This window comes from Salmo trutta, chromosome 13 (assembly GCF_901001165.1).
Source record: "Salmo trutta chromosome 13, fSalTru1.1, whole genome shotgun sequence".
Taxonomy (NCBI): domain Eukaryota; kingdom Metazoa; phylum Chordata; class Actinopteri; order Salmoniformes; family Salmonidae; genus Salmo; species Salmo trutta.
In genome coordinates, this window is record NC_042969.1 from 9,401,660 (window position 1) to 9,428,943 (window position 27,284).

At 40.6% G+C, this 27,284-nt stretch overlaps 1 protein-coding gene across 2 annotated transcripts; it reads right to left on the reverse strand.

The window, feature by feature from the left end:
• Positions 1–2,603: 2,603 nt before the first annotated feature.
• LOC115205144 (nucleophosmin) lies at positions 2,604–26,039 on the reverse strand. Of its 2 annotated transcripts, none has more exons than XM_029770832.1 (11): positions 25,906–26,039; positions 25,515–25,594; positions 24,464–24,592; positions 23,299–23,392; positions 23,071–23,162; positions 21,485–21,552; positions 21,292–21,370; positions 19,562–19,660; positions 7,887–7,997; positions 4,648–4,722; positions 2,604–3,392 (listed from the first exon to the last, which is right to left on the reverse strand). In XM_029770832.1, exons 1-11 carry the CDS (start codon positions 26,000–26,002, stop codon positions 3,339–3,341), a joined length of 978 nt encoding a protein of 325 aa, XP_029626692.1. In that variant the 5' UTR covers positions 26,003–26,039; the 3' UTR covers positions 2,604–3,338. The 2 variants fall into 2 exon arrangements, with proteins under 2 accessions (XP_029626692.1, XP_029626693.1); XM_029770833.1 differs by having other exon boundaries at positions 24,464–24,583; positions 25,906–26,033.
• Positions 26,040–27,284: the final 1,245 nt, after the last annotated feature.

Consider the following 27,284-nt stretch of genomic DNA (forward strand, 5'->3'; position numbering starts at 1 on the left):
CAGAATAGAAAGAGGAGTGGGAAGCCCAGGTGCACAACTGAGCAAGAGGACAAGTACATTAGAGTGTCTAGTTTGAGAAACAGACACCTCGCAAGTCCTCAACTGGCAGCTTCATTAAAAAGTACCCGAAAAACACCAGTCTCAACGTCAACAGTGAAAGGCAACTTCGGGATGCTGGCCTTCTTGGCAGAGTTCCTCTGTCCAGTGTCTATGTTCTTTTGCCAATCTTAATCTTTTCCTTTTGTTGGCCAGTCTGAGATATGGCTTTTTCTATGCAACTCTGCCTAGAAGGTCAGCATCCCGGAGTCGCATCTACACTGTTGACATTGAGACTGGTGTTTTGCGGGTACTATCTAATGAAGCTGCCAGTTCAGGACTTGTGAGGCGTCTGTTTCTCAAACTAGACACTCTAATGTACTGGTCCTCTTGCTAACCCAACGTGCCATTAGAACACAGGAGTGATGGTTTCTGATAATGGGCCTCTGCACGCCTGTGTAGATATTCCATACAAAATCTGCCGTTTCCAGCTACAATAGTCATTTACAACATTAACAATGTCTACACTGTATTTCTGAACAATTTGATGTTATTTTAATGGACAAAAAAAATATTTATTTCAAAAACAAGGACATTTCTAAGTGACCCCAAACTTTTGAACGGTAGGGTATATATTCTGGTTATATATATAAATACAGTTGAAGTTGGGAAGTTTACATACTTACATACACTTAGGTTGGAGTCATTAAAACTCGTTTTTCAACCACTCCACAAATTTCTTGTTAACAAACTATAGTTTTGGCAAGTCGGTTAGGACATCTACTTTGTGCATGACTCAAGTAATTTTCCCAACAATTGTTTACAGACAGATTATTTCACTTACAATTCACTGTATCACAATTCCAGTGGATCAGAAGTTTACATACACTAAGTTGGCTGTGCCTTTAAACAGCTTGGAAAATTCCAGAAAATGATGTCATGGCTTTAGAAGCTTCTGACAGGCTAATTGACATCATTTGAGTCAATTGGAGGTGTACCTGTGGATGTATTTCAAGGCCTACCTTCAAACTCAGTGCCTCTTTGCTTGACATCATGGGAAAATCAAAAGAAATCAGCCAAGACCTCAGAAAAAAAATTGTAGACCTCCACAAGTCTGGTTCATCCTTGGGAGAAATTTCCAAACGCCTGAAGGTACCACAATCATCTGTACAAACAATAGTACGCAAGTATAAACAGCCATCGTACCGCTCAGGAAGGAGACGCATTATGTCTCCTAGAGATGTACGTACTTTGGTGCGAAAAATGCAAATCAATTCCAGAACAACAGCAAAGTACCTTGTGAAGATCCTGAAGGAAACAGGTACAAAAGTATCTATATCCACAGTAAAACGAGTCCTATATCGACATAACCTGAAAGGCCGCTCAGCAAGGAAGAAGCCTCTGCTCCAAAACCACCATAAAAAAGCCAGACTACGGTTTGCAACTGCACATGGGAACAAAGATCATACTTTATGAAGAAATGTCCTCTGGTCTGATGAAACAAAAATAGAATTGTTTGGCCATAATGACCATCGTTATGTTTGGAGGAAAAAGGGGGAGGCTTGCAAGCCGAAGAACACCATTCCAACCGTGAAGCACGGGGGTGGCAGCATCATGTTGTGGGGGTGCTTTGCTGCAGGAGGGACTGGTGCACTTCACAAAATTGATGGCATCATTAGGACGGAAAGTTATGTGGATATATTGAAGCAACATCTCAAGACATCAGTCAGGAAGTTAAAGCTTCTTCGCAAATGGGTCTTCCAAATGGACAATGACCACAAGCCTACTTCCAGAGTTGTGGCAAAATGGCTTAAGGACAACAAAGTCAAGGTACTGGAGTGGCCATCACAAAGCCCTGACCTCAATCCTACAGAACATTTGTGGGCGGAACAGAAAAAGAGAGTGTGAGCAAGGAGGCCTACAAACCTGACTCAGTTACACCAGCTCTGTCAGGAGGAATGGGACAAAATTCACCCAACTTATTGTGGGAAGCTTGTGGAAGGCTACCCGAAACGTTTGACCCAAGTTAAACAATTTAAAGGCAATGCTACCAAATACTAATTGAATGTATGTAACCTTCTGACCCACTGGGAATGTGATGAAAGAAATAAAAGCTGAAATGAATCATTCTCTCTACTATTATTCTGACATTTCACATTCTTAAAATAAAGTGGTGATCCTAACTGACCTAAGACAGGAAATTTGTACTAGGATTAAATGTCAGGAATTGTGAAAAACTGAGTTTAAATGTATTTGGCTAAGGTGTATGTAAACTTTTGACTTCAACTGTATATCTTAGCCAATTGGAGCTCTTGTCACCTACTACATTCATGCTCTGAATGGCACACATACACAATCCATGTCTCAATTGTCTCAAAGCTTAAAAATCCTTCTTTAACTGTAATGTAAGCTTCAATTGGCTAAGACCCTAAATCCAATTGTGGTCAATGGAGTGTGGTTCATTGATAGTTTTGCTCAATGAGTGATGCAATCTCTTCAATAAACATTTGCCATTCTCCTCCATAATGTGTTACAGTATACAAAAGTGTAAATAAAACAAAACTCAATGCATAATTAGAGAGCAATGTTAAAACGAACATTAAAACCAAAAATACACAAGCCAGAACCAGAGGAGTTTGTTTCGATAACCGATCTACAGTATTTTGAAGATGCCATAACAGCGCATTCAATTGTACGGACTATTTACAAATAACAATGTCATCATTAAAGGTACAGTTAACAAAGTACATGATAAAAACACATCATTTCCCACTTACCTAGGCTTTCGTCGAGCAACCCAGTTATTTTTACAAAGCGACGGTAATGAAATCATTCCCTCAATTACTAATGATCATCTCTGGAGTGATATGGTAATTTTGGTATTTTTATTCTAGCATTGCCACAATTGATGCCAATGGACATGCTAAGAATACTAACATTCTGAGCTAACCAGATGCTGGTGAAAATGACTAAATAACCCACATATGCGCCTAAAACTGGGTCGATCGACAACAACCGACGTAATTAGAAAATCATGTATGAACTATTCCTTTAATAAGCAGGGACTTCATTGAACATAAGAAACAGTTTGCAAAACATCACCATAGTGCAAAGGCCTATGGCTCCCCGATGGACACCAACAGTAGGCTAACACCGTTTCTTTAGTAGGGGGGGACATTGTTACACACGTATTCACTGATGCTCTAAGTAATGGGTTAAAACATTAAGAGCTTCAATGTTCTTGGGAAAAGCATAGAGGAGAAAACAAAAAAATCAAACATAACTGTAAGAAATGCAATGACTTATTTCTTCTCTGTTTTCAATGTTTGTACAAAGTTCCAGAGGTCTTTAACCACCTGTATGAGAAAGAGAGAAATGGAGAGAAACTAATTATAATGCATGCAAATTACATGCTGCATAGCAGAGAGCTATGATTTTTACTAAAGAATGTATTTTGTGCGCCTTGCCTTGCCTTGCCATGCCTGGGGAACAATGAATTGAGACAGCATGTAGGGGTACAAGGGGTTGGGTGGGGGGCAATAGTACATACCAGAAAGAATGACTAGGTGCTCGAGTCTGACACATCCCAGAGTCTTTGGCTTCGGAACCAAATCACTTCCACAGATGTTTTCTACACATTGGGATCAAGCCTCCCCTGACCGCACCTTGCAGTCTAAAGACTTTTCACCTGCACAACAACTGCCGATGATGACAGCATGTTCTTAATGGAGGCCTTAATATGTCAGGCTGTTGGATTCATCTCAAAGGATTCCTCATCAATAAAAAGACAGCCTGGTCTGTGACCTGACCCATCCTAGTGCACACACTCTTGCGAGCACACGCGCACACGCACACGCACACACGCACATTTGAATGCTCACATTTGCAAATACAACCGCAAACATGCACGCACACACACTCTCAAGCGCACACACCCAACCATTTAAGAGGGCTTTTTCTTGTTTGACAAAAACATTCCAATTTCAGTTGTAATAGTTTCCCAGAAACTAAACTGGAATAAAATGGTGATTAGTGAATGCAGTGTCATCACCATCTTGGCCCCATGTGGTCAAGATAAAAGGACTCTTTACTTAAATACTCCAAGTAAAATACTGCTAGGGTGCTGCATCGACATGAGTAAAAACAATCTTCAATGTACATAAAGTCCCTGCATTTCTGCATCACGTAGAGTAGCCCTAGATTCATCTAGAGGAATATTCCTTCAGTTGGTCAAAGACCTTGAACATGACAGAGTCTGGTACCATTCACAAACCTCAAGTCCCTTAATTAGGGCTACAAAAGACACACTTGTGAGAGAACTACGACATTAAATCAATGGGGAAGACTTTGCCTTGGCAGGTCTACTACTCCCATTCCATCCCAAAAGAGAGCGCGGACCCAAGATGAACATAGTTCACTGCACACACTTTGCAACAAAACTATCTGAAATAACTGGGACATTTTTGGTTTCTAAGTTGTGTGTTATACATTTTCAATGTTTCAGATTTTTTATTCAGCAATTCATGTCAATACTCTATAATAACTACATACATACTACAATGCTGATGCTACAGCAAATGCTTTCACTATCAAGACAACAAGAATACTTACGTTTTTATCTGACATCCTGAAAGAACTTTTGGCAAAGTTTTCAAACTTCGCCTCGTTCTTCGGAAGAGGTTTTCCCTGATTGGAAAAGAGCCAGTAAATATGTTTTTAATCTGGGTGAGACATTTAATCAAACTAATGTTTAATCACACTAGAGGGAAAAACAACATTATAGTGTAATAACATGTACAACCTACAATTCTGTATTATTCACAAGGCAAATATGAGGTGGGCCTTGTGCAGCTGATTCTGCCAATACAGTTGGAAGAGGTTACTGTAAGAGAGGAAGAGGAAGAGAGAAGCTAATGCCTCTCTATGATGTCATGGCTGTGTGTGCGCCAGTGGTCAGTCACCCCCCACCTCAGGCCTGGTGGCAATTGACAAGGTCAGAGGTTATTCCCACACAACTATGGAGGATGTGTTTCATGTGTTCCACTGAGGCTTTGCTGCAGCCCTTTTTGAATGGAATCAGTGGGAAAAACAAGACATCAATGTGAATTATCTTCAGAGAACATCTTTGATGCCAAGCAGACTTTGGCGTTTATGGCATGTTATGTATGGAAGCATGCAGAGGGAGAGATCACCACAAGATAACCTGTGGACTTTTGCTAAAGACTTGGCGCTCTAAGCTTTAACTGTGAAGCATGAAAATTACTTATGGCTGGTCGATAAGACCAAAATATGATATCACAATACACTGCCTTGCAAAAGTATTCATCCCCCTTGGTGTTTTTCCTATTTTGTTGCATTTCAACCTGTAATTGAAATTGATTTTTATTTGGATTTCATGTAATGGAAATACACAAAATAGTCCAAATTGGTGACGTGAAATGAAAAAAACTACTTGTTTCAAAAAAAATTTAAACGGAAAAGTGGTGCGTGCATATGTACTCACCCCCTTTGCTATGAAGCCCCTAAATAAGATCTGTTGCAACCTATTACCTTCAGAAGTCTCATAATTAGTTAAATAAAGTCCAACCGTGTGCAATATAAGTGTCACATGATCTGTCACATTATCTCAGTATATATACACCTGTTCTGAAAGGCCCCAGTCTGCAACACCACTAAGCAAGGGGCACCACCAAGCAAGCAGCACCATGAAGACCAAGGAGCTCTCCAAACAGGACAGGGACAAAGTTGTGGAGAAGTATAGATCAGGGTTGGGTTATAAAAAAATATCCAAAACTTTGAACATCCCACGGATGTTTGTCTTATTTCTTGTTTGTTTCACAATAAAAAATATTTAGCATTTTCAAAGTGGTAGGCATGTTGTGTAAATCAAATGATAAACCCCCCCCCAAAAATCTATTTTCATTCCAGGTTGTAATGCCAGGGGGGGTCAAAATAGGAAAAATTCCATGGGGGTGAATACTTTCGCAAGCCACTGTATTTTTCACATTTTTGTTTTTTAATAATACGTTCTAAATTGACTTTATGAGTTGTGCATGACCCTAGGATGTCAACACATACATTCTAACTGATTTCAATGGGGCTTTCTCCATTCTATATGTTTTATATTGTTCAATCAAACTTCAACCAAAAGTTGATCTCATTTCAGATCATTTCCACACAGCTACTTTGGGCTGCACAATATGGGCAAAATCGATATATTTTTTTAACCAGAAATTGCGATTTGACTTGCGATTTAGATCTAAACTCTTTTTTTTCAAATTCTTGAAAATAGAATGATTATTCTAATTCTATTGTTAGAATGTAATTGCGGGCACTTTGAATACAGTGTTTGACATGACAACGAATGAAAAAGCCAGGGAGCTGTTCATAGAATTAGAACACTAATAGGACCTCTACGGAGGCGTTATTGTGACAGGGTAGGAACAAAAGTATTGGTCAGTGTTTCCCAGGAGAGTGGGACCCTATAGTCTTTGGCTACATTAAATATTTTCTCTTACTTCATAGCTAACATAGTCCTCTGATTTAGAAGATACTGTTGCACAAACAACATGCTAATTTACGCCTATTCCGGCACTGGTATTAGGCTGTATTAGCGAGCTACGTTTGCTCTGACTGATTACATTTATTAGCTAGCTAGCTAGCCAGCTAACTAGCGATTAGCATTTTATTTTAGCCACAACCTGCTAAGAAAAGACAAACTGGCGGTTTGTAGACAGTAAGATACACAAACTAATAGTGTAAATATATAAAACTCTTTATATAAAACAGATTTATATTAACTCAATGAGGCCCACCATATGGCTGGCACGTTTTGGACTTCTAACCCCTTTTAAACATAGTGTGTTTGAGCTAAAGACTTCCGAGTTGTACCATTGTATTCGTCGATTTCTTTTGCATCCATAGATACCAACAATTCGTCTATGTGATTAACGGGGGCTGAGCTTAAGCAGTGTTTGTGAGACAAGGGTGGATCCCGAAGGGGCCTGGGGCCGGGTCTTTTGTACAAAAACGTCTGTAGAGTCCAAATGGTTTGAGCTACAAACTATTAAAAGCTATTTATGAAAAGCTGAGACTGTCACGAACCCGCAAATGTTTTGCTCTGTTTCGCTCACAAGACACACAAGAGTCATTAGAAGGTCAGGGTCTATAATACTGTAATAAGCTCACATAGTTGCTTTCACAAACTCCACACAGTTGTCACTGACTCGTTGGATATTAATTTCCCAGTGAGCAAAAAAAGTAATAAAAAATAAATACTATTCTGTACTTACAGCATTCATATACATTCATTTTAATCAGGTTTTTGCTTTGGCTGACCTTTTTTTTTTATTGACATTTATTGACTGTTTATGTCAAATTGTTTTGTGTTCTACCTGTAGCCCTGGTTGTCCTGAAAAGAAAATGGTGAAACACTTCATTGTGAGGCTAAATATAAGGGCTGGACATGCAGATAAATGAAAGTCACATAAATGAAAAGCAGATGTTTCCTGGGGTCTCGGGGCTGATAGGGTTAAGAAGCAAAGTAGAAAGCAGCATTGTTGTCATCAACATATTGTTGCATTGACCATGCACACTGAAGAGTGAACGGTCGCCAAGTGACCTTGTGGTCGAGGTCATTTGGGGGGGGGGGGGGGGGTGTTGAGAGAGAGAAAGACAATTCAAGTAGAGGAATAAACTATACAAACAGTGTGATGTATTACATTTAACAAACCAAACATTGAAATACAGTTATAGAAGGTAAGGAAAAAAAAAAAAAAACTAGTCCGTGCATCAATACCAGTCCATAGTAAAATACATTATACCGCCCAACCCTAAAATGAATGTGTTACCTCTTTGGCTAACGATGCTAGCTTGCTCTTGATTTCAGGCACGGTGAGAACATTGGATGGGCCAGCTCCAGACTTTCCCTTCTGACTCTTGTCTTTTCCTCCCACTGGTGTCTGCAAGTCAAACAAGATCAACATCATTCAAAGTATCATTCAGTGGTGTGCTTGTTCCAGTAACTAACTAGCCTAACTGAAAAGTTGAAACTTAGGCTTAGATTGGTGTCAATATTCACTAGTTTCTACATAGGCTACATACAGTACCAGTCAAAAGTTTGGACACACCTACTCATTAAAGGGTTTTTCTTTATTTTTACTATTTTCTCCATTGAATGGATTATATAATGGTTGTATAACAGTGAAGACATCAAAACTATGAAATAACACATGGAATCATGTAGTAACCCAAAAAGTTTTAAACATCCTTTCCCTTGATGACAGCTTTGCACATTCTTGGCATTCTCTCAACCAGCTTCATGAGGAATGCATTTCAATTAACAGGTGTGGCTTGTTAATTTGTGGAATTTCTTTCCTTAATGCGTTTGAGCCATTCAGTTGTGTTGTGAAAAGGTAGGTGTGGTATTCAGGAGATATCCCTATTTGGTAAAATACAAAGTCCATATTATGGCAAGAACAGCTCAAATAAGCAGAGAAATGACAGTCCATCATTACTTTAAGACAAGGTCAGTCAATCTGGAAAATCTCAAGAACTTTGAAAGTTTCTTCAAGTGCAATCGCAAAAACCATCAAGCACTATGATGAAACTGGCTCTCATGAGGACCACCACAGGAAAGGAAGATCCAGAGTTACATCTGCTGCAGAGGATAAGTTCATTAGTTACCAGACTCAGAAATTGCAGCCCAAATAAATGCTTCACAGAGTTCAAGTAATAGACACATCTCAACATCAACTGTTCAGAGGAGACTGCATGAATCAGGCCTTCATGGTCGAATTGCTGCAAAGAAACCCCGACTAAAGGACACCAATAATAAGAAGAGACTTGCTTGGGCCAAGAAACACGAGCAATGGACATTAGACCGGTGGAAATCTGTCCTTTGGTCTGATGAGTCCAAATTTGAGATTTTTGGTTCCAACCGCCGTGTCTTTGTGAGACGCAGAGTAGGTGAACGGATGATCTCTGCATGTGTAGTTCCCACCATAAAGCATGGCAGAGGAGGTGTGATGGTGTGTGAGTGCTTTGCTGGTGACACTATGTGATTTATTTTGAATTCAAGGCACACTTTACCAGCATGGCTACCACAGCATTCTGCAGCGATACTCCATCCCATCTGGTTTGCTCTTAGTAGGACTATCATTTGTTTTTCAACAGGACAATGACCCAACACACCTCCAGGATGTGAAAGGGCTATTTGACCAAGAAGGAGAGTGATGGGAGTGTTGCATCAGATTACCTGGCATCAACAATCACTTGACCTCAACCCAATTGAGATGGTTTGGGATGAGCTGGACCGCAGAGTGAAGGAAAAGCAGCCAACATGTGCAGTGGGAACTCCTTCAAGACAGTTGGAAAAGCATTACAGGTGAAGATGGTTCAGAGAATGCCAAGAGTGTGCAAAGCTGTCATCAAGGCAAAGGGTGGCTACTTGAAGAATCTAAAATCTAAAATATATTTTGATTTGTTTAACACTTTTTTGGTTATTACATGATTCCATATGTGTTATTTAATAGTTTTGATGTCTTTCATTATTCTACAATGTAGAAAATAGTACAAATAAAGAAAAATCCTTGAATGAGTAGGTGTGTCCACACTTTTGACTGGTACTGTAGGTCTTTCGTGTGTTCCTCTTCCCACCATGACAACATAAGAAAATCACTGTCTACTGGCCAAAACACTTCATGTACATCCAATCAATGTATCTGTGAGTGGCATCTATGCCATTCGCCCATTTTCAACTGTCCCATAACCATGTGATTGGTGGTAGCTTGTGAATTGGCCTTGTGAGCCCAAGACCAGCCTGTGCTTAGTATGCTGGCTACAGCCCCTATCCTGACCTATTTAGTGTGACTGAGAGAGGTTCCTCTATTAGGGACGGCTTGAGCAACCAGCTGGAAGGGGATTAAAGCAAACGGACACCAAATTCTACCCTATTTACAGCACCTTTTGACAAATATGGTGGGTAAAAATGATCCTTTTATTGCTTCCAAGCAGAAGAGGGCAAACCCAGACTTTAGCGTTGAGCAACAGAGCAACATAAAAAACTAAAATATTAGTTAACTTCCCTAGACTGACACTATAAAAGGGGTCATTCTACAATGGGAAACGCAGCGGCCGCTTGCTCACGTTTCGCTAAACGCTTTGCGCTATGGCTAAGAGTGAAAAGCTACCAACGAACACTTCGAGAAGTAATATTGAGTAATATTACGAACCCAGAGGCTCTATATAGTGATGAGAGACTTTTCCCCCTCATAGCAGTTATGTAAACTGACAACGTTTGAGTTCCATCGTCATTGTTTTCCTTTACAGCACAAAGAGGCCCTTTGTTTGTTTGTCTGTGCGTGTATGTAGGCATGCATACAGTGTGTGTGAGCCTCAGAGAGTCCTCTGCGAACATGGCGTTAACAGGGCTACAGGTGTGTCCAGAGCTGGGCGGACAAGGCCCCAGAAGTCATCAATTAGGAGTGTGTGAGTGTGATACAATTTGACAAGCCATACGCCGTGGCTGCGCGTTATACAAGCAGGGAGCCTGTTGCTACATGCAGGCCCGGCTAGAATCCACTGTGATTGCAGGGTTTCATTGATGGACGGAGCTGTGTTAAAACTAGGGGAAAGGGACCTTCTTGGAGAGACTTTCTGTCATGCGACTGAGGAACTAACAATAAGAAAACATTCCGTTTTTTATGACCAAGGAGTGATATTTTTGCTCATAGCGAACACTTGACACTTGCCTTAAAAACTTTTACCCGTACCAGCACCATAGTACAGTGAAAATAATGACCCGCACGCAATCCAAAGCCGCCTGTCAAAAATACTTCTGTGCAACATTTGTGAAAAGCATCATATTAACTCTCCGATTGTGCGTATTAGTGTTTTGACGTTACAGTGTTAATGATGGTGCGTGACGTCAAACGGTTTTTAGACAATCTTTGCTATTTTGAATGTTAAATATCAACATACAATAACGGATGTAAAGATAGCGGCATCTACACTAAAGAGGTGATGGGAGCAAATGAGGATAGTATATTCAAAGTTGGCACATTCAAATGGCATGTCACTCAGAATCACCACGGAAACATCAGGCTGTGTGCGTCCACAACAAGCGTGTGGACCCGGACAGTGAGAATAGAATAGGCTTGTCGCTAATTCAAACCATTGCATTTGAAACATATTGAAAGTAGATGCGTTCCATTGTATTTGGAACATATTAAAAGTTGTGTAAACTGATCATTACCCAAAATAATAACAGACCAGATATCTTGATTGTGGGATGGACAAAGGCACCTCTTTTTTTGGCCTCCATCGTACAGATGAAAGGTATCAAATAAGAGGGCAAACACGCACACGCGTACACCCACAAACACACATATGCACACACACCCTCACACCTTCGACTTGAAAAAAAAACACATGCCACTGGCTCCTGGCCAAGAAATGGCCGGCGTATTTATTATTTGGGGGGCGGCTCTCCACTTCCAAAGGACAGCTGTGGAACCGAAACAGCTGATAAACAGACAGAGCTGAGCAAGCTGTTTAATCTGCGCCAGACAACGATTACAGAGGCCACGGGACATGTGACTTAATCACTCGCACACTATCATTTGATGTAATCGCTCGCCCCCGATTCGCTCGTCTTCGCAACAAATACATGGTCACGATGACACTTCTGCCGGCTAAGTCTGAATGTCTGAGGTAGTAATTGTTCCTTTGGTGTCTTGTAGGAGGGCTTTGGGGCCAGGTAAGGAGACAAAAGACGTTTCGCTGAGAAACTTCCACTCTCAAGACCAGGACAAAAAAAGTCCTGTTTTTATTGATAAAACAATAGAGCTCAACTTAATTAAAATAGAACAATGCAGAACCATTGAAAAACCTGGCAAATTTGCGATGGGATTAAAACAATCGTGAACAGGTAGGCAAGACACAGGTGCACATTAGGGATGTGTGAAATGGACAATGTTCAAACAACACATTTTTTCCCCCGGTTTTCAGTAAAAACCTTTTTTTTTTAATCATAAAATTCCATGTGAATTCACAATGCTGCTGCCAGAAACGGTTTGGGTCTCATGGTGCGTCCCTTTCAGATTGTTAAACATTGCACCTGCACTACCATTACTGTACCTCCAACTCCCCCTCACAAAGTTAGCATTTCCTTCTCATTTAACGTCTCAAAGTATTGTCATACAGGACTTCGCTGCGGTTGCTTGCCTTTCCCTGACATTTTTCCAACTGTTAATGACGATGAAGTAGTGATTGAGAGTCGACTCAAAAATAATTGGTTCCTCGACTGCATTTCAATGTTTAGTTTGTTAAATGTGGTATGCCGTGTGTAACGTCCATTTTTATTGTTTACTTGGTAACACTTTTATTGACACCCAGCGTCATAACACGCTATGACACAATCATAATCATGTCATTATATGTCATAATAGCTGACATAACTTGTCATAACCTGTTATAATATGGTCATAACACTGTCATGACATATATATTTAGACCTGTTGTGACATTATTTTATAGCTGGTTATGATACAACCATAGGAGCGTAAAAACCCACAAAACCTAGCATGGTAGTTATTTTATGGCTGGTTATGACACCTACATAAGAGTGTCAAAACCCACAAAACCTACCACACAAGGCAAAACATTCCATTGAACCATTACACATTAAATTATCATTGTAATTGCGCACACATTGATGTCAGACATGCACCTACCCCAATGCTCTGCTGCTGATGACTGGGATGAAAGCAGGAGCAGATTTCAGAAACAGGACAAGACACCCTCTTTTTGACTGATGACTGATATATGGGCATGTATGTGATAGGTCTATATGGCTTATATGATTATGGTCATAATGCTTCTTGACAGTGTCATAAAGTGTATTTACTACAAGTTATTTAAAATATGATGAAAAAAACAACAAAGGATTTAAGAAACAAGCCTTCAAATGAAAGGAAACTTCTTGGTAGGGGGAAAAAAAATTTTTTTGAATAAACATGGGTTTTGACACTGTTATGTAGGTGTCATAACCAGCCATAAAATAACACAATATATGTCACAACAGGTGTAAATATATGGGTCATGACAGTGTTATGACCATATTAAGACATGTTATATCAGCTGTTATAACATTATGACATGGTTATGACCATTTCATAACGTGTTATGACACTGAGTGTCAAGTAAAGTGTTACCGTTTACTTCGCTACTTGAGTAATCTCTCTCCGCTCTCTCTCTCTCTCTCCATGCTGCTTCCCACACAGACTTAGACCTGCCCCCTGTCACTTAAGGAGCGCATTTGTTGTCCCTCGACCACTAGACATCTGCAGTTCAGTCTGCATGGTCAATGCAGCAATGTTGATGACAACGATGCTGTTTTCACTTTGCTACTTAATATAAATCCACTAGTGTTCTATAGTTACACTATTTGTTTGTGATTCTTACATCTGCAAACAGCTAGCTCGCATTTTCTTAGCAAGTTCAGACTAAATCTTGTTAGCCGCTAATGCTAATCACTAGTTAGCTGGCTAATAAATGTACTGAGTCAGAGCAATGTAATTAGCAATTGTTCCTACCCTGTCACAATAACTCCTCCCTGGCATTTTCATTCATTGTCATGTCAAACAACACTGTACTCAAAGTGCCCACTATTATATTATAACTATAGAATTAGAATAATCATTCTATTTTCATGATTACAACACCAAAGTGTGTTGCTCTAAATCACAATTGCAACATTTGGAGGAAAGGCAGAAACCTATGAGTCAGAACCATGCACTAGGCCTATCTTTTTTATTTATTTTTATTTCACCTTTATTTAACCAGGTAGGCCAGTTGAGAACAAGTTCTCATTTACAACTGCGACCTGGCCAAGATAAAGCAAAGCAGTGCGACAAAAACAACAACACAGAGTTACACATAAACAAACGTACAGTTAATAACACAATAGTAAAATATATGTACAGGGTGTACAATTGTAGAAGAGTAGGGAGGTAAGGCAATAAATAGGCCATGGAGGCGAAATAATTACAATTTAGCATTAACACTGGAGTGATAGATGTGCAGATGATAATGTGCAAGTAGAGGTACTGGGGTGCAAAAGAGCAAGAGGATAAATAACAATATGGGGATTAGGTAGTTGGGTGTGCTATTTACAGATGGGCTGTGTACAGGTACAGTGATCGGTTAGCTTCTCTGACAGCTGATGCTTAAAGTTAGAGAGGGAGATATAAGACTCCAGCTTCAGTGATTTTTGCAATTCGTTCCAGTCATTGGCAGCAGAGAACTGGAAGGAAAGGCAGCCAAAGGAAGTGTTGGCTTTGGGGATGACCAGTGAAATATACCTGCTGGAGCGCATGCTACGGGTGGGTGTTGCTATGGTGACCAGGGAGCTGAGGTAAAGCGGGGCTTTACCTAGCAAAGACTTATAGATGACCTGTGATAGACTACATCCAGTTTGCTGAGTAGAGTGTTGGAGGTTATTTTGTAAATGACATCGCTGAAGTCAAGGATCGGTAGGATTCCCATGGGGGACCAGTATGAAAAATGTATGCACTCACTACTGTAAGGCGCTCTGGATAAGAGCATCTGCTAAATGACTAAAATGTAATGTAAAATGTAGTCAGTTTTACGAGGGTATGTTTGGCAGCATGAGTGAAGGAGGTTTTGTGGCGAAATAGGAAGCCAATTCTAGATTTAATTTTGGATTGGAGATGCTTAATGTGAGTCTGGAAGGAGAGTTTACAGTCTAACCAGACACCTAGGTATTTGTAGTTGTCCACATGTTCAGAACCGTCCAGAGTAGTGATGCTAGTCAGGCGGGCGGGTGCGGGCAACAATCGGTTGAAGAGCATGCATTTAGTTTTACTAGCATTTAAAAGCAGTTGGAGGCCACAGAAGGAGTGTTGTATGGCATTGAAGTTCGTTTGGAGGTTTGTTAACTCAGTGTAAAAAGAAGGGCCAGATGCATACAGAATGGTGTCATCTGCGTAGAGGTGGATCAGCGAATCACCAGCAGCAAGAGCAACATCATTGATGTATAAAGAGAAAAGAGTCAGCCCGAGAACTGAACCCTGTGGCACCCCCATAGAGACTGCCAGATGTCCGGACAACAGGCCCTCCGATTTGACACACTGAACTCTATCTGAGAAGTAGCTGGTGTACCAGGCGAGGCAGTCATTTGAGAAACCAAGGCTATTGAGTCTGCCGATAAGAATGCGGTGATTGACAGAGTCGAAAGCCTTGGCCAGGTCGATGAAGACGGCTGCACAGTACTGTCTTTTATCGATGGCGGTTATGATATCGTTTAGGACCTTGAGCGTGGTGCACCCATGACCAGCTCGTAAACCAGATTGCATAGTGGAGAAGGTATGGTGGGATTCGAAATGGTCGGTGATCTGTTTGTTAACTCTTCTTTCGAAGATTTTAGAAAGGCAGGGCAGGATGGATATAGGTCTGTAACAGTTTATAGGCAATCAAAAGCTGTATCTCGCAATGGAATGCGACAGTTGAATTCGGAAGTTAACATACACCTTAGCCAAATACATTTAAACTCAGTTTTTCACAATTCCTGACATTCAATCCTAGTAAAAATTCCCTGTCTCTGGTCAGTTAGGATCACCACTTTATTTTAAGAATGTGAAATGTCAGAATAATAGTAGAGAGAATGATTCATTTCAGCTTTTATTTCTTTCATCACATTCCCAGTGGGTCAGAAGTTTACATACACTCAATTAGTATTTGGTAGCATTGCCTTTAAATTGTTTAACTTGGGTCAAACATTTCAGGTAGCCTTCCACAAGCTTCCCACAATAAGTTGGGTGAATTTTGGCCCATTCCTTCTGACAGAGCTGGTGTAACAGAGTCAGGTTTGTAAGGCCTCCTTGCTCGCACGCGCTTTTTCAGTTCTGCCAACAAATTTTCTATGGGATTGAGGTCAGGGTTTTGTGATGGCCACTCCAATACCTTGACTTTGTTGTCCTTAAGCCATTTTGACACAACTTTGGAACTACACTTGGGGTCACTGTCTATTTGGAAGACCCATTTGCAACCAAGCTTCAGCTTCCTGACTGATTTTGGGAAGTGCACCAGTCCCTCCTGCAGCAATGCACCCCCACAACATGATGCTGCCACCCCCGTACTTCACGTTTGGGATGGTGTTCTTCATCTTGCAAGCCTCCCCCTTTTTCCTCCAAACATAACGATGGTCATTATGGCCAAACAGTTCTATTTTTATTTCATCAGACCACAGGCATTTCTCCAAAAAGCACAATCTTTGTCCCCATGTGCAGTTGCAAACCGTAGTCTGGCTTTTTTACGCTGGTTTTGGAGCAGTGGCTTCTTCCTTGCTGAGCGGCCTTTCAGGTTATGTCAATATAGGACTTGTTTTACTGTGGATATAGATACTTTTGTGCCCGTTTTCTCCAGCATCTTCACAAGGTCCTTTGCTGTTGTTCTGACATTGATTTGCACTTTTCACACCAAAGTACGTTTATCTCTAGGAGACAGAACGCGTCTCTTCCTGAGCGGTATGACAGCTGCGTGGTCCCATGGTGTTTATACTTGCGTACTATTGTTTGTACAGATGAACATGGTACCTTCAGGCATTTGGAAATTGCTCCCAAGGATGAACCAGACTTGTGGAGGTCTACACATTTTTTTCTGAGGTCTTGGCTGATTTCTTTTGATTTTCCCATGATGTCAAGCAAAGAGGCAATGAGTTTGAAGGTAGGCCTTGAAATACATCCACAGGTACACCTCCAATTGACTCAAATTATGTCAATTAGCCTGTCAGAAGCTTCTAAAGCCATGACATAATTTTCTGGAATTTTCCAAGCTGTTTAAAGGCACAGTCAACTTAGTGTATGTACACTTCTGACCCACTGGAATTGTAATACAGTGAATTATAAGTGAAATAATTTGTCTGTAAACAATTGTTGGAAAAATTACTTGTCATGCACAAAGTAGAAGTCCTAACCGACTTGCCAAAACTATAGTTTCTTAACAAGAAATTTGTGGAGTGGTTGAAAAACAAGTTTTAATGACTCCCACATAAGTGTATGTAAACTTCCGACTTCAACTGTATATCTCGCAATTTCTTGGCTTGCAATGTCTCGCAACTTCAGTAAAGCAGGGCCTACTATCAATGGATAGGATAGGATATTGATGAGATGAGCGAGATGCAACACTTGAGACTCACACAGTATCGGTGCATGTGCATGGGTTCGCTTCATGCTGTTCACAGCGTGGTAGCCAGGGCACCAAAACAGCGGAGATGTTCAGCCTCACTAGCCGGCTACCTTTACACAACTTTCCCCAGGCCTTTATAGCCTATTGTCTAGTTAGGCTCTAACACAGAAAATTATAGGTTTTGTGCTAACTGTACTGTGATAATTGTTTTTGTGAAAATATAAAATAAAACATTTGGTTAGGGATTTTTCTTAATGTTAAGGTTAACACCACTAGTGCACATTGAACTGGGTGTCCGTGTTTTGCCAATAGTGAAGATTTACTTCTTCTAAGGAGGATCACAGGCAGAGCATCTTACAGCTTTACGACCGTGGCGCATGCTCGGAGGCATCACCACAGAACAGGCAGCCTGCTTCCACTTCCATCAGTCAAAAAGTACTAACACACTACCGACTATAAAATTCAGACCGACAAACTTGAACGGCAGTCATATCGACCCATTTCGCTCCACCAAAAACCGTAGATGACGGGGCAAAGAGTTTAGAAATATGGTGAGAGAGGCACTGGCAAAGGATCTGACGAGCCACCCTAATGACCAGTCACCTGCACTAAGAAAACGCCTGCTTCCTCCAACCTCAGGGGCATCTGGGAGCAACCTGCCTGCTGCCCCAGACATCAAACACCCGTAATGAGAGCAATTGGGAGAAGGTGTGTACAGGAAGCGAGGGGTGTGAGGAGGCTGTTTGAGAGGGAGGGAGGGGTGGCTGAGGGAGGGGGGTCGGGGTTAGGATTAGGTAGGGTGGAACTGGGGAGTTAAACTGGCAGGTTTCAGCGGTTAGCCTGCTGGTTAATCCCCGCTAGCACTTTAACAACGGCTGTCGTAACGTGCTGAACAGCGGCCATTACAGAATTAAATAGATTAGCCAGCGCGCTCTACCACACACCGCACGCTGCCCTGAGGGCTACGCAATGCCCCGGGTGATTAGCATAGCAAGTCTCACCTCATTGTGCATTAGCGTCTGACATCACACACAAAGGGTACAGTTTTCAGTCCGAAACAATGTTCTAGGAGGATTTTGATCATTTCTTGTCATGACAGGAAGTGTTTTAGGCATTTTACCTTACATATTGTTTGAGAGAAAAGGAGATTTAGACTTTTTTGAGACACTGCTATGAAGTTTTGAAAAAACGAAATAAGAGGTTCTCACATGGTTCATTTCTTTCTTGATTAATGCTCATCAAAGGCTAGCATTTGTTATGTCAATACAAGAGAGAAATGACACGTCACTGGTAATGTTTAAAATCAAGCTAGAGTCATTTTGGGGGCTACGGGGTTGGGGGCTGATTAGGGCATTCTTAAGGACGGGTGGAAAATGAGAAGGTTGCAAAGGTGGGAGGTGGGGGGAGGAACATTTTAGCATCAAAGTGGTCTTCAACCCAAAACGGTAGGTCAGGCCGAGGGGTCGTGGTCTTAAACCCCGTCCTGGGAAACGTGTTCAGGGGTCAGATGTGTTTGTTTAACACAGAGAGAGTTCAAACCTTGGGTTTGTAAGGCTGTCGTCCAAGACATTCCACCTGAGAAATGAAGTACCGGTCTAGAGCTAATTGCTATTTGGATTCATCACATTCTTTGCTGTGCTTTGATTCCATGCAGCTTGCTGAGAGTCTGGCAAGTACCGCTGGGACAGTGGTCTTATAAGCAGACAAGTCTTATAAATATTTGTCTTGACATGAACATTCAAATGTAACTACTATGAAAATGTACAGCTTTTAATAAGCTTTATTTCCATTGAAAAATGTAATCTAGTCTCTTGTGACAAGACTGGCAACAGAAATGTCTCTAGTGCACGCAGGATTTTCTACATTGTCCCGCATGAACAATTTCATGGAAGGAAACAGCTGATGCGTCTGTTCGCTACACATCACAACTCCTATATGGCGAAAGATGTCTGCAATTCTTCATGTTCAGCAGCATAACGCCGACCTTAAGAATCGTCTTTCTAAACTGGCTGGCAGAGAACATGTGTTTTCCAGGAGTTTGTTTTGAAGCCCAGACCACAAATTCCCCCTTAAACTGTCTGCTTTGGGATTGCCTAACCACAAACAACTCCTTGGAAACTCTCATTGCCTCCTCAGCTCTAGGCCTATTTTGGAATCACATTACCTTTTCCCATAGATTGAAAACTCTACGTTTTATCTGGCAAATGAAAATACCACTTTTGGGAGCAGCCAACAGTGCTTCATTTGGATGTGAGTAATTACTCTGGCTTCATGTTGGACTAAAGAGGCCTAAACAGGTGAAAATACCTTTACCTACCTTGGTTTGAGGTTTAGCCAATGGTCTCCCTTGATTCCCTGGTGAGCCATTCTGCGCCAATGTCACACTTTTAGGCTTCTGCCCCAAAGGCTCCGGGCTCTGAGAGACAACAGCATTAGTTGGGAGAGATGCAGGAAGCACTATACACAATCGAAAGTCCAATTACAGTAATCGTTTCATTTGGGAGGACATGTTGACACTGCAAAAAAAGTGTTGCTTTTGTCAAAATAGACCATAGGACTTTTAATACTTTTCAGTTTGAACAGCATTTATCTCACTGTCCGTCTGTCTGTACACTACTTTAGTCAGATCAGTAAAGGAGGTCGTTGGGGAGTAAAGGAGGGCAATTAGTATGCTCTCTGTCCTCTGTGTTTCAACCCAGGAAGCATATTAATATCCATGCTGCCACTTCTCATCACTATAATACAGTATGAGCATGACAAAGAGACAGAGAGCAAAGAAAAGAAGAGGAAGTAGAAGAAAAGACAAATAAATATTTAATGAAGGCGAGGAGCTGTGTGTGTAGCAGAATAAATCAACAGGTGACCGAAATGCTCAGCTGTCGTCTGGCTCTGGGGCTAGAATCAGTGCTCATGTCGCAGGTATGTGCATCTGCCCCGCTTTGATCTCTCGCGGTCTGGCACAGTTAAGACTTGGACGCTGCCTTTCAAATCACAAACAGACACACGCACACACACACAGGCACATGCGAACATGCACACTGTTCAAAGACAAAGGCCAGGTGCAATGACGGACTGTTGAACAAGAGAAGGGGGTATCAGACAGAAAGAGAGGATAAACAGAGCAACGAAAGAGAAATGTGGGAGGACTGAGGGACAGGACATGTAGACCTAGGTGCCTTATCGAGGAGACGGGGTTGGGGGGTGGAGGAAATAGGAATTCCCAATGCCTAGACTTGTAGGCTGTGTTTGTCGAGTTGTCTTTACTGCGATAGTATGTCTCGCTCTGCACAGTGCTGGTGAAACACAGAGTGCTCAGGTAGATTACAGAGGAGAAATCCCATCATTATACCCGGCAGACCCTGTGCTTTAGTCTCGAAAAAACAGATGGGTGCAAGAGGGAACAAGATGAAAAAGTTTCCTCCACTCCGTCTCGAGCAAAATGGCCGCAGGTCAACGGGTGCAGAAATGAAAGAGCTAAAAACATGTCTAATTTACAGAACACGCAATAACAATGAAGCATTTACAAAATTGTCTTTGACACTGATATGCACTACACAAATAAGACCTGATGTTAGACAAAAAAATATATATCAAATATAATATGCCTACAATATGTCACAATCCTAACATTCTAAGATGGTCCCGTGTGGCTCAGTTGGTAGAGCATAGCGCTTACAACACCAGGTTGTGGGTTCAATTCCCACGGGGCAAAATATCAATATAATAGTACTTTTTGGATCTAAGGCTGCGTTTGAGACAGGCAGCCCAATTCAAATGTTTTTTCCCCCCACTAATTTGTCTTTTAACCAGATCAGATCAGATTGATCAGATCAGCCCTGAAAAAGATCTGATATGAAAAGACCTGATGTGATTGGTTTAAGACCAATTTGTGGGAAAAATATCAGAAATGGGCTGCCTATGTGAACGTGGTCTATTGGCATGCTCTGCTACATGGACAAGTCCTTGTCTAGCCTGACACCTAGTGGACATACAAGATACATCATCTATGCCCAGTGTCATGTTTTTAGTTGAACAGAGAATACTTACTTTCTTTATGGTTGGTTTGACTGGGACCTTCTGTACTTTCACATCACTCTCATCTTCATCACTATCGTCATCATCATCACTACAAATGAATAGAACCCGAAAATGTACGTCACATTATCTAATGGTAGTCCGACAGACACATGACGCAAGACACACACCAACAAACCTAAAATACAAAAAAGAAGATTCATACTCATCATCGTCGTCGTCGTCATCTTCATCGCTATCATCATCATCATTTGACTCCATTTTCATTTTCTTCTGCAAAGGGATACAATATTTTCTAACTATTGGTAATAAATAAGGCCTGCTGACGAATATGGTATGTACAGTCCGGATAAAAATTATTGGCACCCTTGATAAAGATTAGCAAAAAAAGACTACAAAATAAAGAATACAAATACTGAGCTATTATTGTATGCTCCAAAAAATTTGGAAATTATATTTTTTTATACAATTGCTCAGAGAAAGAGATTAAAGTAATATTTTTTCTCTCAAAAAGATAGTGTTCAAAATTATCGGCACCTCTGTTTTCTATACCTTTCAATACCTCACCTTGAGAGGATAACGGCACTGAGCCTTTTTCTAACATGTTTTTTGAGATTGGAGAACATATTGGATCACTAGACAGCCTCCACAAAGTACCCTGCCCTGAACTTAGTCACTGTCACTAGCCGGCTACCACCCGGTTACTCATCCCTGCCCATTAGAGGCTGCTGCCCAACGTACAAAGGTATGGAACACTGGTCACTTTAATAATGTTTACATACTGTTTTACCCATTTCATATGTATATACTGTATTCTAGTCATGTCCATCCTATTCAACTATTGCTGTATACTATTATATCCACGTATTCTACAGATATACTATATATCCTATCCACACTGTCCATAATGTCTATACATCCCATCACATATATACTGTATATATTTATACTCCGGACATAGACATTGCTCATCCTAATATTTTTAAATGTCTTAATTCCATTGTTTTACTTTTAGATTTGTGTGTATTGTTGTGTATTGTTAGATATTACTGCACTGTTGGAGCTAGGAACACAAGCATTACGCTACACCCACAATAACATCTGCTAAACATGTGTATGCGAAAAAGTTTATTGATTTGGTGTAAATGTCTGGAGTTTGCTAAATGGCATTGACACTTGGATTGGAACCGGTGCTATGGTCAGATAACATGAAAATAGTGCTCTTTGGCCACGCACATCATTGGTGGATTTGACATTGAAAAAACGATGCATATGCAGAAAAGCACCCCATACTTACTGTAAAATATGGTGGTGGATCTTTGATGTTATGGGGCTATTTTTCTTCCACTGGTCCTGGGGCCCTTGTTAAGGTTAACGGCATCATGAACTTGATCAAGGATCTGGAAAGATTCTGTGTGGAGGAATGCTCTACAATTGTTCCCAATATGTTCTCCAATCTCATAAAACATTTTACAAAAAGGCTCAGTGATATTATCCTCGCAATGTGAAGTATTGAAAGGTATTGAAAACAAAGGTGCAAATCATTTTGACCCCTATACATTTTTTTATTTATTATTATTTGTTGTCTTTCTCAGAAAATTAGAATAAAAGAACATAATTTCCAATAGTTGCTTTTAAGAATACAGTATTTGTATAGCTCAGTATTTGTATTCTTTATTTTTGAGTCTGTTTTCGCTCATCTTTATCAAGGGTGCCAATCATTTCGGACCTAAATGTATGCAGTTGAATCCAATCCAATAATGAGCTAAGTAAACAGCAGGAGGAACATACCGGAGCTGGACGCTTCCCTGATGTCAAGCTTGACGACCTCGTCACAGGTGACGAGCTGTTTTCCTCTTCTTCGTCATCAGAGTCCTTCACATCTACAAATTGAGATTAGGTTACACCTAATCTCAATGCTGCTGCTGCTGTCTTGTACTGTCAAAATGTCACCTTATATCTAGCCCAAAGAGAGTATACAAACAACTAAATCAGCAGACTGCAAATGAAGTCACTCACTGATAAAATGCTGTCCACTGATGTACACTGGTCCACAGCCAGACTGGAGGCGGAAGGTTACTGGAGGGGTGATCCCAAACCCTCCTAAACTCATCTGCCAAAATTAGGAATAAAATAAGCAAGTCGATTCAACAAAAAATCCATAGATGTTCAACGTCACAAATTACATTTATTACAGAATGTACATTCAACCTGAGGAAGGGAGGGAGGATCCCACACACCTGCAAGCAAAGGTGTCTTATCAAATTATCTATTACTACATTATCTTATCAAAATCAAAACATCTATTCAGATGTATCTGCTTGCAAAACATTAAAGAAGAGGGTGCTGCCAGACAGTTGTGAATGTGAATTCCAAACTGCCAGGCCATTGTTCTGGTTGCGATAGCAACCAAACAAAACACAGATGTATGTGTTAGAATAACTACTGTAAAAGTGTGCAGGTAGTGATAACTTCCATAAATAACATAATTATCCACTCACAGCTAGTGTTTTCAAGCCCTGAACCAGAACCAAAATACACACTAGCTTGTAACATTGGCCCGAGCTATGCAGAAGGCGACAAGCCAAGCATGTTTAAACAATGGAGGTCATAAACAGAGACAATCAATCACATGTATTTTATAAAGCCCTTTTTACATCAGCAGTTGTCACAAAATTGCTTATACTGATACCCAGCCTAATTCCCCAAAGATCAAGCAATGGTGACAGTGTTCTCTGGATCTCTGGATCAGGGAGGCAGTCATATTTTCCATTTAATAGGTGGAAACTGGATTACTTTAGGAGCAACAAGCCTGACATCATGGAGACATAGCCGCTCATGGTCTGCTTCAGAGTCATTAACAAGCGTAAGTAGCTGTCTCTAGAGCCACCAATATAGCGTGTGCAAAATCATGTGCAATACACTGGAAATGGGTTGTGTGGCTCAGTGTTGTGGCTTGGATCATGGCCAAACATACCTGTAGCATCTGTGTAGACCTATGTCGTAGTAACACTGTAATTACTACAGTAACAACACGTTATTTTAGTAATTGCTTAGTAATTGCATGGTAATGGAGTTGAGTGTTTTTCACTATTATAAAAGTGGAATAACGGACAGGGTTAAAAGAAGCTTCAGGTAAGTAACAGCGCAGAACTACGGCGATTCATCATTCTAAAACACTCACAGAGGGCAGCACAGACGGCTTCAGCACAGCCAGTGGAATTTTGGTGGTCTTTCCGTCGTATGCGACGCCCTCGATCTCCACCGTGTGAAACTTATCCTCTGCTTCAGCACCCAGGCACACCTGCAACACCAACACACACACACACACACACACAGCTGTTTCACAGATATGATACTGTATGTTTCGACCACGTTGGAACACGCCAACAACCTACAGTCTCCCACATTTCTCTGTCAATCATCATCTCTTGCTTGGTGGCAAAAAGGGAGAGTGACTGAAAGAACGTTACGATGATGATATCCATTTAGAGGATAGGGACTGAGTCATTTGCAATGGGTGGAAAGGTACGCTAAGTATAAGAAAACACATTGTTGATTAAAATGTTATTCCTTTAAATACACATCAAAGAACTATGACTAGATATTGTATTCATTGTATTATTATTCACGTTTTCTGACATTTCTAATATTGACAAAGGTGAACTTGGTGTTGTGGCGGTAAACAAAACAGGAAACAGGTGAAATATAGACTGGATATGCAATGACATAAAATAAAAGTTGTCATTGTATATCTTACATTTTTCTCTAACAGGTGCAAAGATAAATATACTGCAGAAAGTGTACAAATAAAAGGAATTGATGAAGAATATATAAAAACATTCCAGTTACAGAAAATCTCTCAGTGTAGTACAACTGAAATGTGTCAGTTCTCAAGACCTAATTCCGATGGACTTTTTTAATGCATGCATCGTTTGTCAGGACATTTTTTTGATTGTTTTAAAACGAAATAATTAACCTTTGGCAAAGTACAATGTTATGATATTCTCTAGTCCAGGGTTTCTCAAACTCGGTCTTCGGGGCCCCACTGGGTGCACGTTTAGTTTTTTTTGTTGCCCTAGCACTACACAGCTGATTCAAATAATCAACTAACCATTAAGCTTTGATCATTTGAATCAGCTGTGTAGTGTTAGGGCAAAAAAAACGTGCACCGAGTTTGGAAAATGCTGCTCTCGTCTAACACAAGCTCAGAATTGGCATAGTGATGATCTTACTGCTTTGAGTGACAGCTGATGATCCGCATCATCGTCCTCCTCAACTTTGAACTCCTTTTTGTCCGATTTGAGTGTACAACCTTAAGTTGACAACACATAGGTTAGCAAACTCGAAACAAATAGCTGTTGGCGTACTACAATTGAAAACGGAAATGTAACATTATCATTGATAACAAATTCATCTAGTTAGCCTGTTAGCTTGCTAAAACGCAAACAAAGAGCGGTGTGTTGAATTGGCGCGAGAAGCGCATTACCTAGCTTAACGTTAACTAGCTAGATACATTTGGTGTGTTTGGGACAGCTATAGCTAGCTAGCTATATAACAAAAGACACATGTCTGTTATTACTAGAAGTTCACTAAAATTCAACTTGGCAGTGCAGACGTGCTCACCAAATAAATACATTTGAAATCTGGTTATATCTGGAACGCTATCATCAGCCATTTCCCCCTGAATGTTATTGTTCTGTTCCGTAAAAGCAAGTGACATTCAGTAAGCCAATGGGATAGTTGAAATGGAAGTTGTGGAAATCATACGTCCAATCGAATCAAAGGCTGGGGTGGGACAAAAGGGGGGAACCTACACTTTGGTTTACGTCCGCTAGATGGAGTCATTGCCAATAACCTAGAAATAAGTCTGCGTGTGACACTTGCAGAGACTGGAACATCTACTGTAGTATGATACTGCTGTTTTGTAATGGTATGTAACACTTTACATGACATACAATTGCGTTTATACTTGTGTTGTAACACTATCTACTACAATAGCATTACTACTTTTGTTATTGCACAGTAATGAAGTAGTGTTTGCAATAAGGATCTGTGCATATTTCTCTAATTACAGAAATCACTCAACGCCATTGCTATGCAAACCAAAAATACTATCTACAACATGTTAATTCAGTGTTGTTGTGTAAAAATAACAATGTCACTACTAGGTACAAGACCAACTGAATGTAAAGTGTTGCCGTGGGTCAAAAGAACGGGACCCCTTTTAAGGGTTTACATTAATATATTCTTCATTCCTATTAAGGATTTTACATTTTTATTTCTTCTACATCAATTAAATGTTATTGTTGGTTTGTCAGCTGTCCTTCCCTTTTAAAAGTGATGGTGATGGTTATAATTGGTGTTGCAACCTTATGCTGGTTCAAGTATTTTGCTAAGACTCCATACGAACAGAGCAGTCATTAAGGTGACTGACCCGTATCAAGGAATGGCGGCTTTTCATGCATGTGGTTTGAAGTCTTGTTTGTGCAGCAAAGTCTGCTCTGGCTTGTCTCAAAAGCCCTTTATACAGGCGATACATGGCCGCTGCACTCAATCAACACTTTTTCTTCCAGGTGCCCTCTGAATCATAAGAGTACTTGTGTCAGCACGATCAGGTAACTCTGGACTGATGCCACAAAAAACTAATGTCCCTACCACAAGGTGGCTCCTCCATTCCACATGTCAGATTCTCTTTTACGTCAAATATCATATGATACAGTAGGCTAGCTTGTCTTTGTGTGTTAAAAAAAACCCACTGAAAACGAATGCTACTTATTTCTCTGGGTTGGTGACAACATGCTCACTGTACATATTCCCTTGGTAAATAGCTACATAAACCTTCAGGAGAGCCCAAACTTGTAATACTACAATAAATCCATTTGGTTTGATAAACATAAATACATTTGGATTTAGTATTATTGTGATCCTATTCTTAATCATTTAGATCAGGACAAGATAAAAGCCTAAAACATTTTTTCACAGATTATATCTGTTGAAAAGAA

What these genes read in the sequence shown, in the direction of transcription:
- LOC115205144 (XM_029770832.1), bottom strand. Translation starts at nt 26,002, where the DNA reads ATGTCACTTGCTTTTACGGAACAGAACAATAACATTCAGGGGGAAATG. An exon ending in GACGACGACGACGATGATGA is followed by an intron (nt 21,371 to 21,484) that starts GTATGAATCTTC and finishes ATTCATTTGTAG; the next exon opens with TGATGATGATGACGATAGTG. An exon ending in TAGCATCGTTAGCCAAAGAG is followed by an intron (nt 4,723 to 7,886) that starts GTAACACATTCA and finishes TTTTCCAATCAG; the next exon opens with GGAAAACCTCTTCCGAAGAA.